The 13,551-nt window shown below is 55.2% G+C and overlaps 1 protein-coding gene across 1 annotated transcript; it reads left to right on the top strand.

Moving 5' to 3' along the window:
* Nucleotides 1-240: 240 nt before the first annotated feature.
* On the top strand, nt 241-12,463 carry KCNK18 (potassium two pore domain channel subfamily K member 18). The gene is made up of 3 exons (XM_081823111.1): nt 241-754; nt 3,262-3,390; nt 11,166-12,463. Exons 1-3 carry the CDS (start codon nt 535-537, stop codon nt 11,960-11,962), a joined length of 1,146 nt encoding a protein of 381 aa, XP_081679237.1. The 5' UTR covers nt 241-534; the 3' UTR covers nt 11,963-12,463.
* The last annotated feature ends 1,088 nt before the right edge of the window (nt 12,464-13,551 follow it).

Raw genomic sequence — 13,551 nt, 5'->3', positions numbered from 1 at the left:
GCCCACCTTAAGGCGGTGGCAAGGCGGGGGTGGGGGGGGCCTATGCTACAGGGGAGTGAAGAATTAGGACCGATAATTAGATCCATACAGGACAACGGTTGTAGACTGTCGAGTTCCGGCCACGGCTGTTGCTGTTATTACTACCAGTCCAAGAAACCAGGTACCACAGACAACCCTCAGGAAGGACAAAAGTCAGATTTGGTACCTGGAGGTCAAAATTGCAGCTGCCGGATGGGAAAGGCCAAAGCACAAAGCCACCCCCACAGCGTCTACCCAAATCCCCTGCAGGGCAGCTCCCGGGCCCGTGGATCAATAGCAATTTGGGGTGCTGGGGGGGTGCCATCTAAGTAACTGGACGTGATGAGAACCGGCTGCTTCCCAGTCCTTGGGGAAGCACCCGCACCATCCACTTAGTGCTGGAGCCTGGCCATTCCCTGGGCACTCCCATTCCTCCCCCGTCCCTCCTCCTGCTCCATCTGGGGCCTGCTCCTGCCTCTCCCACCAGTTCCTCCTGTTCTGAGCGCTCCTGGGAGGATGGAGGCTGCAGGGCTACCCCTGGCCCGGAGGTGCTTTCAGGAGGCCCTGGAGAAGCTTTTCCCTTGCCTCTGCTTCCTCTGCTCCCTGGTGACCTATGCACTGCTGGGTGCCGCCCTCTTCTCAGCCATCGAGGGCGGCCAGAACCTGGGGCCAAATGACCCGGAATTTGAGGAGTTCTTGGTGGAGCTCTGTGGCATCTTGAAATGCAACAGAACAGGTAGGTGGCTCACCTGGGTGGGGTGGGCCTTTTCTCCGTGGGTGGAGGCAGCCCCCAGAGAACAGAGGGCTGTCTTGCAGGAGGCTGGGGGGCGGGGGGGTCTGGGAGCCCTCAGTTTGGATCCTCCCCATCTCTGTGTGGGACCTCAGGCAAACCACTTCTCTCTGAGCCTCAGTTTTCTCCTCCATAAAATAGGGAGAACAGCAGTCTGTTAGTGTTGCTATGAAGAATGTAGGGAAAGCACCTGAGCACCAAGTACATGCTCTGGAAGGACCAGCTCCCTTCCCTTTGCCTCAGTTCCCAGCCCCACCCAGACCGGCAGGCTCCAAGGAGGATGGATTGCTGGAGATTTGGTGAGGTTGGCTGGGGGACATGGGTGACTAGAGTTGGGGCTGGGGGTTCATAGGTTGGTCCTCCGAATTATGCCTGCCTGGCCCCATGACTCAGTTTACAGGAACTAGGATTCAACGGACAACTAAACTGGGCTTGGCCCCCTCGGAGGAGCAGCCTGGGCCCCTTCTCTCCCATTTCCTGTTCCCAATGGCCTTTTCTACCGTCAGACTCAGGGGAAGGGAATTGGTAACTTGGGGGCCTGGTTTCAGTCCCGGTTGCTCCCCCAACTTGCTGTGTGATCTGAGGTAGAGCTGTTGCCCTCTCTGGGTCTCAGTGTGCTGGACAGTGGGGGCCCGCAGTCTCAGGCCTGCCAAGCATAGGGACCCTGTGGGAAGCAGATAAAGCACATGAGGCCTCTTGAAAGGCACAGGCTCTTTACCTATCTCCTTACTGCCTTTCATTTATCTTTAGTCACTTACTACTGCTCTGCCTTGTTCCCCCAAAGCTTGCAAGTATGTATTTATCAGACCAGAATAAAAATATAGAGAGTCAATAAATAAAAGACAAAGGAAAAACAGCCTCTACAAGTGAGGGGAAGGATGTCCCTGGTGTGACAGGTAGGTCCTCAGCTGGGCTGCTCACGGCTCCTTCATTGGAGGCCGGTGGGAGGCTGGTCACAGGAGGCAGTCTCTCCTCCATGGAGGGTCCTACTCCTTCTCTCTGCATCTGCACCAGGCAGACACACGCCTACTCGGCTGACCCAGGAGGTGTCCTCTGCCACTGCCAGCTCCTGGGCTCGGAGCCACCCCTGGCCCTGATGGCAACAAGTTCAGAGCTTCCCAACCCTGGCCACACATCAGACTCGTCCAGGGAGCTTGTCTGAAATGCACATTTCCAGGCTCTTCTCCAAACCCACTAAACCAGGATTTCCAGAGCTGGGTTGGGGATCTTATTTCTAAAGTTTCTAAAGATTCTGATGCACAGAATACAAGGGGAATACAGCACTTGTCCAACCCCATTTTGTTTTTGTTTTTTGAATGATCTCTACACCCGGTGTGGGGCTCGAACTCACGGCCCCGAGATCAAGAGGCGCATGCTCTTCTGACTGAGCCAGCCAGGCGCCCCTCCAACCCCATTTTGTACTGATTTTTGTTGGAGATTAAAATGCTCAGTAAGCGCAGACCCTGTGCTGAACATGTCCTGCGTTATCCCACTTAATCCTCATGCCAACCCCAGGGGCCTGTATGAATTGACCCCTTTCACAGATTAGGAAACAGAGGCTCTGGGAGTTAAGCAAATGGCCAGGGTCACAAACTACAAAGTGGAGCCAAGGATTCCACCCCAGGCATTTGGACTCCAGAGCCCACTTGTCACTGCCACGTCATGCTGCCTCCCTGGTGGGGAAACAGGCTCGGAAAGAAGCGTCTTGTCCACGGCTGTGGGAGCTACTCAGGGTCAGAGCTGGGTCTAGGATGTCTGGACTCCCAGGTTGGCACCCTTTCACATAAGTACTGACTTCCCCCTGCATGCCGGAGTCCCAAGATGGTTCTGGGATCCTAAAGCCCACTGGCCACCCAGGCCAACAGAACTATTTGGGAACCTCCCTGAGGAACCAGGGCCCCAGTCCTGCTCTGTTGGCCCTGGGTCAGATGTTGTGAAAGTCAAGGCTTCCCAGAAATCCTCAGGCGCCTCGGTGCCCACAGATCCCAGTGTGAGTACCAAATGCCATCAGGCGTAATGACCTCCGAGAGTGGGGATGGTTTGTATCCATATAAGAGCTTGCATTTCATAAGACCCATTTTGCTTTCAATTCTCAAGAACCCTCTGAGAGAGACTGAGCAGAAGTAGAATGCCCCTTTGCAAAGCGAAAGACTTGGAGGCTCAGAAGTTTCAGGAAGCCCCCTCAGGCCACACAGCAATCCTGTGGCTGAGCTTGGGCCGGACCCCCGTGGGCCTCTCCCTGGGGGGTTCCTCTCACGGGGGGTGTGGCCTCGTCATCTCTGAAGGCACTAAATGCAGGAACTAAGTGCAGAGACAGCAAAAGCAGAACCAGGTTTTGGCATTAAGGGGCCACAAGGCAGGGGGCGTGCTGGTCCCCAGGGAAGACCCCTGCGCGTGGTGGGACCTGTCTGGAGCAAAACCCTCTGCCTCACTCTGGTCCTCCCTTTCCCCAGTTGAGGAAGGCAGGAAACGGGACCTCGGGGCGCTGCTGCAGAAGGTGAAGCCCCACTGGTTTAGCAAGTTTGCAGACTGGTCCTTCCTGAGCTCACTCTTTTTCTGCTGCACAGTGATCAGCACTGTGGGTAAGTCCGAGGGCAAAGGCAGGCCTGGGAGAGAGATGTGGGGGAGCGAGAGGGAGAAGGGGGAGGCTGGGGCCCCTTGGTGGGGAGGTGGACTGTTCGGTTCACTCGGTCAAGAAATGGTGATGGGCGCCGCCCCTGTGTGGGGTCCACCAAGCCGGTGAGCAGGGCTGTGCTCCTAAGGTGGGGGCTCCTGCTGGTGGGAATTCGGAAAGAGTGCCCTTCCTTCTGGTGGGTGCAGCCCCTTGCCCAGGCTCCCGGGCATCGAATGTGGTCAGCACGCGAAGTATTCGGGGTATCGTGGGAGCGCAGAGTAGGGGCAGCTGTCCCGGGCTTGGGGTGGTCCAAGAGGCAAGACTTAAGTGGTAAGAACATTTTAAAGGTTCCCGGGAGGGGATGCCGGCCATGCTGAGTCAGGCAGGGAGAGCAGGAGTCACCAGTGTGGGGGAAGGTGGGCGTCAAGACAAAGGCCCAGTAGCAGAAGGAGTGGCAGGCACTGTAAGGTTAATTAGGGGTGACGAGGGGTGGGAGGGAGAAGAGGGGCCAGTCCACGGGAAGGCCCTGCAAGCTGGGCAAAGAGGTTGGGTTCATCCTGAGGGCGGTGGGGAATGTCTAGAGGGTTTTAAGCAAGGGAAGAACACGGTAGCTCAGCATTCCAGAAGAATCAGCCCAGCTGTAGCATGGGGGGTGGGGGATCAGAGAGGGTGAGACTGGCAGCAGGGAGAGCAGTAGGGCGGCTTCTGTGGCAGCCTATGTGAGTGATGATGGCAATGGCCTCATCCAGGACAATGGTCATGAGGACGGAGAAGAGGGGTGGCTTGGAGGAAGGCTGCAGGCAAGTCTGCAGTGGCTGGATACCTGGGGGATGAGGAAGGCACGGCAGTCTCTAGCTTTGCTGGGTGGGACCGGCAGGCTGTGGGGAGGGTGGGGAGGATGCTGGGCCTGGGGATGGAAGTGATGATTCAGGGCCAGTCCAGGTCAAGGCTCCAGTGGAGCTTCTGAGGGGAGACACCCAGCACTGCTGGAAATGTGGGTCTGGGGCTCAGGGCTCTGGGCAGGGCTGCGGAGCTGGGTTTCAGAGTCACCAGCATATAGATGGCAACTGACTCCCAGGGAACAGAAGGGAGCACCGAAGTGGGGGGTGTGGTGTGGGGAGGGAGGCCGGTGGGCCAGCGCAGGATTGGGAGCACTAACAGTGAGATCGGAGGGAGGAAGGACCGCGATGGTAATGGGAGCTAACAGTTACCCCGGGGTTGTACCTCGCTGCCTCCTTTAAAGCTCAGCGAGGTCTTATGAATCAGCTGGGGGAGCCTGAGCCCAGAGAGGTGCTGCCAGGGGCCAAGGGCACACAGTGAGTAGAGCTGGTGCCCACGAATAGGCCTCAAGACTTCAAGTCCAGTGCTCTTTCCCCAGAGTAGCCTGCCAGCCTCGCAGGTCTGTGGGGTGCTGCAGGGACCCTGCCCAGCCCTGCCCAGGGAGCCCCAGGGAGAGCTTGCCTGTGCCTGGGGGGCAGGGGCAGCTCCAATTCCCAGAGAGACCTTGTGTCTGGCTGGAGTTGATGCCGGTGCCTGGAAGGAGAGGCCCTCGGAGAGAAGGAGCCAGCCTGACCCCGCTCCCTGCCCTTCCTTTACGTGTGTCTTCAGCCCCCAAAGAAGGCAAAGATCCCTTATGTGCAAGTCACTGGCTCAGGGCAGCCCTTCCAGAGCCCAGGGTAGAGGGGAGGGTGTGGGGCACAGCTGTCCCCTGCAGTGGCCACTTGCTCATTTAAAGGGGCCCTAGATCCTCTTCTCAGGGGCCACACGAGGTGTGGGCTCCTGGGTGACCGAACAGAGAGCGGACAGGAGTGGGAGGGACATGGCAGAGCAGTAGCCTCCTGAGCTGGGGGGCTGGGCCTGTTCTTGAACTTGGGCGCTGTGTCCCTGGGTCTGCCTCTGAGGATGCTCGAGTAACTAAGAGCCCCTGGCTTCCCTCCACAGTGGTGCAGCAGGAAGGGCCAGGTCGGAGGGGCCATGCCAGGGCTGGCAGGCGTGTCCCCTGCTGGGGATGGGGGTCACAGGAGTGGAGGTGGTGAGGCTGCCCTCCGCCAAGGCTCGGGAGCTCCTGGGTCAGCATCCCCACTGGGAGTGGGGCCCATGGCTCAGCCCCTGCCCCTCTTGGTCAGGGAAAAGGCCTGGGGCCCCGTCTTCATTCAAGAGAGTACCAGTCCCTGAGAGGGATGGGCCAACAAGGGTCGCAGAGCCCTGGCCGTGGCTGCGTGCTCGTGCTGAGGCTCCTTCCCACGTAGGGGGTGGCGCACACTGGTTAGCTGTGGACTCTGGAGGCTGGCCACCTTGGGTCAGCGGTGTGAGCATCAGGGAGCAATGTGGCCCTTCTGAGCCTCGTCCCCTCATCTGTAACGCCTCCCAGGCCTGCCTTTCAGATCAGTGTGAGGATAAATGTAAGTGGCAGCCAGGATCCTCTCAGCTGCCACTAACGGAAAATCCAACCCAGCTGGCTTAAACTGCAAGGAAAACGTGTTCCCTCCGGAGTAAGGAGTCCGGTGGAGACAGCCCTGGGGCTGGTCCGTGTGCAGCTCAGCCGTGGCATTGAGCGTCAGGTTCTCTCCCATCCTGCTCAGCAGGTCACCAATGTCCACTCCCGTCGGGGCTTCACTGCATCTCGTAGACAGAGAAAGGGATGGCCATCACCACCAGCATAGAAACTCTCCCCAGAAAACTCCCAGCCCTAAGCCAGTCCCAGCAAGCGGATTAGATCACCAGAATGACTTAGACCGGTTGGCTTTATCCCTAAAGCAGGTGGGGGAGCAGTGGTACCCCAGGAAAGAGGAAGGAACGGTTGCTGGGGGGACAACCAGAGTTGTGGCAACGGGCTTCACGAATGGGCCCGTGTTTGTGTCCACGAGCGCCCCCATGTGGCTCCTTTCGGAGCCGGTCTCTTCCCCTCCGTCGCTGCTACCCGCGGGGAGGTACGGGTAACCCGCAGAAAGAATACCACCAACTACTGCAGTACCGAGCAGTTGCCAGCACTGGGCATGGCCCGCACGGCCTTTACATGCACGATCTTGTCTAATCCTCACGACACGACAGTCCTGTGGGGTAGGCGCTGCGGCCTTCTGCAGCGAGCTGAGGCTCTGGAGAGGGAGGTCACAGCCAGCAAGGCAGGGGCAGGGTGCAGCTGGCCTCTCCAGGGAAACCTGTAGCTCAGTGTAGCAACCGTGCCGGGGAAACAGTAGCCCCAAGGAAGATAGTGGAGATGAGCAAAGGGGTTCAGTTTGTTTTCCTTTGCCTCCAGAACTTCTGGGGATTAATGTAACGCAGGCTTTCTGGGCTGGCGCTGTGGGCGTCTCGAGCTCGATGATTCTTTGTGGCGGGGGCTGTCCTGTGCATTGTAGGATGATTAGCAGCATCCCTGGCCTCTACCCACCCAATGCCCGCACCTCTTCCCCTGCTGTCTCCACATTGCCAAATGTCCCCTGGGGGGGGCAAAATTGTCCCCGTTGAGAACTGATCTAATGCAGTGGTCCCTGGACCTGTTAGCATACATGAGCATCACCTGAGAACTTGTTAGAAATGAGAATTAATTCTCAGGCCCCATCCTAGACCTACTGAGCTGGAAACTATGGATGTGGGGCCCAGACACCTGTATTTAACAAGTTCTCCAGGTGATGCTGATGCACACTAACGTTTGCGAAGCACTGACCCTGGTGGAGGGTTCTCAGCCCTGGCTGCACATTGCAATCATCTGGCATCTTTTTTTTTTTTTTAAAGATTTTATTTATTTATTTGAGAGAGAGAGCACATGAGAGTGGGGAGGGTCAGAGGGAGAAGCAGACTCCCCGCCGAGCAGGGAGCCCGATGCGGGACTCGATCCAGGGACTCCAGGATCATGACCTGAGCCGAAGGCAGTCGCTTAACCAACTGAGCCACCCAGGCACCCTCATCTGGCATCTTTTATAAGCTCCCAAGCCTGGACCCCGTGGCAATCAAGTCAGAGTCTCTAGTGACAAACCCAGCCCTCAGTATTTTTCAGAGCCCTCCAGGTGATTCTAATGGGAGTCCAGGCTGTGAACCACTGATCTAAGGGAAATGCATTATCTTGGTTTAAATCCCAAGAAAGCGATGCTCCTATCAAATCAATTAGGATATCATGCCGTCCAGTAATTACAACTGGAAGAGGATGTTGGGGAGGTTCTCCACCGCATGTAATCAATAACAGTGTTGGAAGTGCTTCCTGCCCTACATCTCTGGGTCACCCTTAATGCACCTGGCCTTGATGCTGAAACAGGGACACCTGGCAGGTGTGAGGTTGGTCAATCCCCAGTCATTTCCAATTGGGGCAGTCCCGCTGGATGAGAAAGTAAAGCACGTGGGGGTGCCTGGGTGGCTCAGTCCGTTAAGCCTCGGACTCTTGATCTCAGGGTAATGAGTTCAAGCCCCACGTTGGGGGGGCTCCATGCCCAGCATGGAGCCTACTTAAAAAAAAGAAAGAAAGAAAGAAAGAAAGTGCATGGACTATTAAATACTCACAGCCTAAGTGGAGTGGACTGACCGTATTGGAATATATGAATACGTTATAAGAAATGATAGGATTTTCCATTATGCATTTCAGCATTCAGTAACTGGTACAGTTAATACAATTTCCTTCACAGGGGCCGTGTGCTCTCTGAGATTTGCTTCCTTGATGCATTTTCTGGAATATGGCATATCTCCTGGGCTCTGAACATGTTCGACCTAGAGGCAGCCACCTCTAGTTTAAATCCACTAAATTCACCTTTGCCAAGGAGAACACTGGGGTGGCAGGTGGACAGGGGAAGTTTTCAGGTAAGGGGTGCACACCCGTGTCGGCTTTGAGCTGTGCCACCCCAAACAGGTCACCTGACTTCCCTGTTCCTTGTCCATTAAATGCAGTGGTAATGGTGGTTGCAGGCATTAGGGATTTCGCTATGCAGGGAATTTTCATTCTAAAAGACACTTTATCCTAGAAATGGGATGTTCTTTTCTTTAAAATTGATCTGACCCTGGGACCCTCTCCTGGAAGCTGAGAGGTTTCTACTGTGGAGCCTCTCCTGAATCACCGGGGGGTGCACAGGAACCCAGGGGGCTCATCCACCATCTAGAAAACAGGGTGGTCCCCATCTCTGGGCCCTCATGGCTGTTGCTGACATCCTAAGGACTGATGGCTGTGTGGGGCCCATGATAAGCTTTGGCACAAGAATCTTTGCTGATATTCAGGGCCCAGGCTCTACCAGGACTCCGTGGCCAGGCCTCTCTGAGCTCCTGCCCCTCTAGGAGAGGCTCCAGGTGCCCTCCTCCCTCATCTTCCCTGCTCCAGAGACTCTTTCCACACCCTTTTTCATGGCTGGAGTGACCACCTGCCCAGTTTGCCTGGGACTGCCACAGTTTTAGCACAGAAAATAGGGTGTTCTGGGAAACCTCTCAGCCCTAGGCAAACTGGGCAGGTGGTCATCCCACCATGGCCCACTTCTGTTCCTCTTCTCCACCTTCCCCTTTAAGTCCCCACCCCCACCTTCATCGCCTCAGTGCTTCTGGGCTTTTACTGAAGCCTGGACAAGGCGCTGAGGCCACTTCTGCAACCTCCTCTCCTAGAGGGGAGGACTGGAGCTGCTAGTGAGCCTCATGGAACAGGGAGGGGAAACAGAGGCATTTGGAACCCTTGGCACTGTCTCAACAAGTCCTGCCCCATGGAACAAACCTGGGTTTCTAATGGGAGGGTTAACCAATGCGGCTCCCATTCCTGTCCCCTGGTGCATACACACACCTGTCGCCACATCCTGCTGATGGTGGAGAACTAAGCTCACGGCCTTGCTTCCTTCTCAACTAGGATTCCTAGAGGGCAGGATCTCTGCCTGTTTCCTGTTGTATCCCCAACCCCACCCACAAGTGCCTGGCATAAGGTAGGTGCTCAGTAAATGCAAATCCAGGATGGGCGCCTTTGTTCTAATTGCTCATGGAACAGTCTGCTCTTTTATGTCCTGTTATTGATCTCCATCTGCCATAGCATACTCACTAGTGTGGGTATTTGATTCATATCTGCCTCTCCCCCTAAACCAGAAGCTCGGCAAGGTTGGATACCTCACCACTGTGTCCCCAGCACATGCAGTAAGGGCTAAATATGCACATACGCTGTGAATGTACATTCAGATTTAACTGCCCCTGCCACCAAATGGTGCCTCGTGGAATCAAGGGTGGCGTGGAGTGCTTTGTGGTGGATGCCAACTGATTAGACCCTTTGAGGTCCCCAGCCCTCTCCAGGACCCTGGTGAGCGTGGGCAACTTGAACACGTGCATGCTGCTGGAAGGCAGAGCCTGAGGCCAGAGTCGGCCACAGGGAGCTGGAGCCCTGGAGGAGGCTGGGGCTTAGCCAGCCTAGCAATTGCCTTCAAATCAATTTACATAATTGGCCTAGGTTTTCCTGTATTAATCATCCCTTATGACATCAAAAATTAAACACAGGCATTTAATACAAAAGCTTTTCCCTCACTTTGTTGAAATCACTGAGCTCGCTCACTCCAGAAGATCCAGCTACCTGGGCTGTGGGGTTTGACGCCTCTCTGCTCCTGCCCTGCTGTAGACAGGAGGGTTGGGGCTGGGGTGGGAAGGACGGGGGGCTCCTGAAGAGAACGGAAGCCGCAGCCCACCCCTCCCTTTGCTTGGCTGACTGGTTCGTAAGGATTGCCAGGTTCCATGCCCTTGGGTGCTCCTGACCCAGCAGGGATGAATGCTGGTGTGGCACCTGGGTGGGTCTAGGGGTTTGGCTGCCAACTCCACTCTTTGTCCCTGAATGCTCTTGGCCAGGTTGCTCCATTTCTCCAAGCCTCAGTTTCCCCACCTGTGAATGGTGCTAACGATGTCTACCTCTGCTGGTAGGTCGGTACCAGCCCACAGTAAGCGCCACCAGCAGCTATTCTCAGCTTGAGGGCAGGGCTGCCAACATTTCTCAGCTGCCCACTATGGGTCAGACCCTGGGCTCCCATAATCCTTCCAGCTGGTCAGTATACCAAGCAAGGATGGTCATCCCTATTTTACAGACAAGAAACTTGAAAATGTGAGCCAAAGTCAAGTGACGTTCTAGTAAATGGCAGAGCTGGGATTCGAACTCAGGTTGGTAAGATTCTAGATGCTGGGGTCCTCACCGCTTCACTAGCATTTGTGAACGGGTTTGTCCAATCTACTAAACCACAATGGCTCTGAGGGCAGCAGCTGTATTTCATTCCTTCCACCCTTCCACTGCCCCTCACGCTGTGCGCACTGCTGGACACTGTTGGCACATACTAGTAGCCTGTTATAGAGGAACAAATAAACGAGGAGGGCCGGACATCCTGGGGAGGGCAAGAGTGGCTTCTTAACAACAGGTGCTTTCGTGGAGGATGAAGGAGGAGGTGGGTCTGATGGCAAAGCCGTCCATGGCCTCTCCCCTGCATTCATCCTGCCATGCGGATGCTTAGACATGACTGTAGCAAAATGAAAAGGGATCAGCTCACTCCCAGACATGCTTGTCCCCTGCCAAGGACATCTTGGGTCAAAGATCTGGACATGAATTGCTCCTCATCCTAAAGAGAAGCTGAGTTCCACCTGTCACTCCCGCCACCAAAGCGAGCCCAAGGCCAGATGGCGGATGAATGCTTTAAGCTGAATATTTTCAAACACATTGTGTAAACCATCATACCAGGGAGGAGAAATGACAGAAGGTCTTTTTAAAGCTCTTTTGGGGGAGGGGGAAGAGCAGACAACCACCCTGGGCTCCGTCCTCTTTTTCAGGTTACGGCCACATCTACCCTGTCACCAGGCTCGGCAAATACTTGTGCATGCTCTACGCCCTCTTTGGCATCCCGCTGATGTTCCTAGTCCTCACAGACACGGGTGACATCCTGGCCACCATCCTGTCCACGTCCTATCATCGGTTCCAAAAACTCCCATTCTTCCCACCTCCCCTCCCCTCCTGGTGCTCCCAGCTGCTCTGCAGAAAGCCGGCCACCAAGCCCGTGGGCGAGGTTGTTCCGAGGATCGTCATAGATGCCCAAGAGCTTCCGGGCCCCAGCCCTGGCCCGTGTCCATCCACCCCAGGCAGAAACACGGATCTGTTCGAGAGACTTCTTGCACGAGAGAAGCAGAACACGCTGCACCTGCCCCCGCGGGCCGTGGAGAGGAGTAACTCGTGTCCCGAGCTGGTGTCGGGGAGGCTCTCCTACTCGCTCATCAGCAATCTGGACCAGGAGGGACGGCAGGTGGAGAAGCTGGACGTGCCCCTCTCGGTCATCGCCCTCCTTGTGTTCGCCTACATCTCCTGTGCGGCCGCCATCCTCCCCATCTGGGAGAAGAAGCTGGACTTTGAGAACGCCTTCTATTTCTGCTTCGTCACACTGACCACCATTGGGTTCGGGGATACCGTTTTAGAACACCCCCACTTCTTCTTGTTCTTCTCCATTTATATCATCATTGGGATGGAGATCATGTGCATCGCTTTCAAGTTGGTGCAAAACAGGCTGATTCACATCTACAAAAATCTCATGCTGTTCTTTGCAAAAGGGGTATTTTACCACCGTGGTAAAAAGTGAAATCTCCACCATCTCTTGTGTGACAAACACCAGCTGAGCTGGTTTCCTCGTGTTGTCTTTTGGGAGCCAGGGTAGTTGGAACTGGTGTCCCTGCAGCCTGTCCCCTGAGACCTTGGGGCTTAGAGACAAATCCTGCATGAGGGCTGATTTTGGTCCTGAGGCCCTGCAGAAACGTGGCTAATGCCCTTCATATCAAGACGTCAGAAAAAAACTATCACCATCCTCCAAAGCCCGGTTAATTGGAGCCCCGCCTTCATTTTTCAAACCTCCCACCTGATGTAGATGAAAGCACCTTATGAATGTCACAGCTTTTCTTGAGTCACCAGAAAAAAAATTACCATTGCTCTTGCAATTTGTACTTTCAGCTCAATTAACATCTTCCCGAGCTACTCCCTGTTCACCCTTGATGAAACAGGGTGAGTCTGAACCACCTCTTTTCTTGAATGTGCGCATTCATGGACGTGTGCAAGGTCAGCCCAATCCCGGCCCACCCAAAATGCACTGAGGCCAGGGTGGGATTGTCACCTGTGTTCTCAGGGGCCTGAGCTATTTCGACAGCCAGATTCTGTGTGGAGCAGTGTTGTCACTAGGGTGGAGGGCTGGCGCCTCCTGAGAGAGTAGGCGTGTGCAAATGTAGATGCCCAGGTGGATGGTTGGTACAGGAGAGGGTTGGCGCTCAGTGAGGGGGATACTCTCCTGAGCTGTTCCTGAGTTGGCATGTGAATGAGCTGAGCTGTGTAGCAGATGCTGTAGATGCCCCACTCCTACGCCCTGGGACTCCAGCTTCCTTTGCCTGAGAACTGTCCCTAGTCACTAAAGCACGAGCCTATGCGGGGCAGTCTAGAAGTGCCAAGGGGTGAGTGCTCCTGGGCGTACCCCTCAATCAACAACTGACAGGAACAAGTGGATGGATGGTGCCCAGCTGCTTGCCCCTCCCATGGGCTGACTCTGGGTCGTATCCAGCACTGTCTCGCCGAGTTCCCCAGTGGAATGGAGCCTCAGTTGCTCATCCGCTTCCCCTGTCTTGGTCTCCTTCATCTCAGTTTCATTTCTCCATTCCTCTTGGGATCACCCCCAAATGACCCACTTGCACACAAATCCTTGTCTCAGAGTCACTCCTGGGAAGCCCAGCCAGGGAGAGGATGTAACAAATCGGTGTGTGGACAAGAGTCTTCCTAGTTCCTCGGTTGGTTATGAGAAATGTCTTAAGAGAATAAACGTTTCTGGAAAACTTCTTCGAGAGAATCTTGGAAATCCGGTGATTCACAAAATGAGTCCTTGGGTAAGTGGTGAACTTTGCTCCAGGGTATAGCACAAAAATTGCAAAAACCAATAAAAAGCGCCAGGAGGTTCCAATTAGAAAGGAAAGGAAGCACCTACCTTTTGAACCTTTTCTATTCTGCCTTAGGTTCAGGTCACTGCCAAGGGGCCAGCTCTCAGGGGGCCTCGGGTCTTCTTTTCTGGATCTTTCCTCCTCCTCCCCACAACTATGAGGTTCCTGCCCCTTCAACACTTTAAGACCTGCCTCAGGAAAGGGAATTGGCAAGGTGTAAGCAAGAACCACTGAGAGACAGAAAGCCCTGAAAGTG

The sequence above is a fragment of the Leptonychotes weddellii genome, chromosome 6, assembly GCF_054177405.1.
Source record: "Leptonychotes weddellii isolate Sample4059 chromosome 6, ASM5417740v2, whole genome shotgun sequence".
In the NCBI taxonomy this organism is placed as follows: Eukaryota; Metazoa; Chordata; class Mammalia; order Carnivora; family Phocidae; genus Leptonychotes; species Leptonychotes weddellii.
The sequence above is the reverse complement of the archived record's forward strand: the minus strand, read 5'-3'. Positions and strand labels throughout refer to the sequence as shown.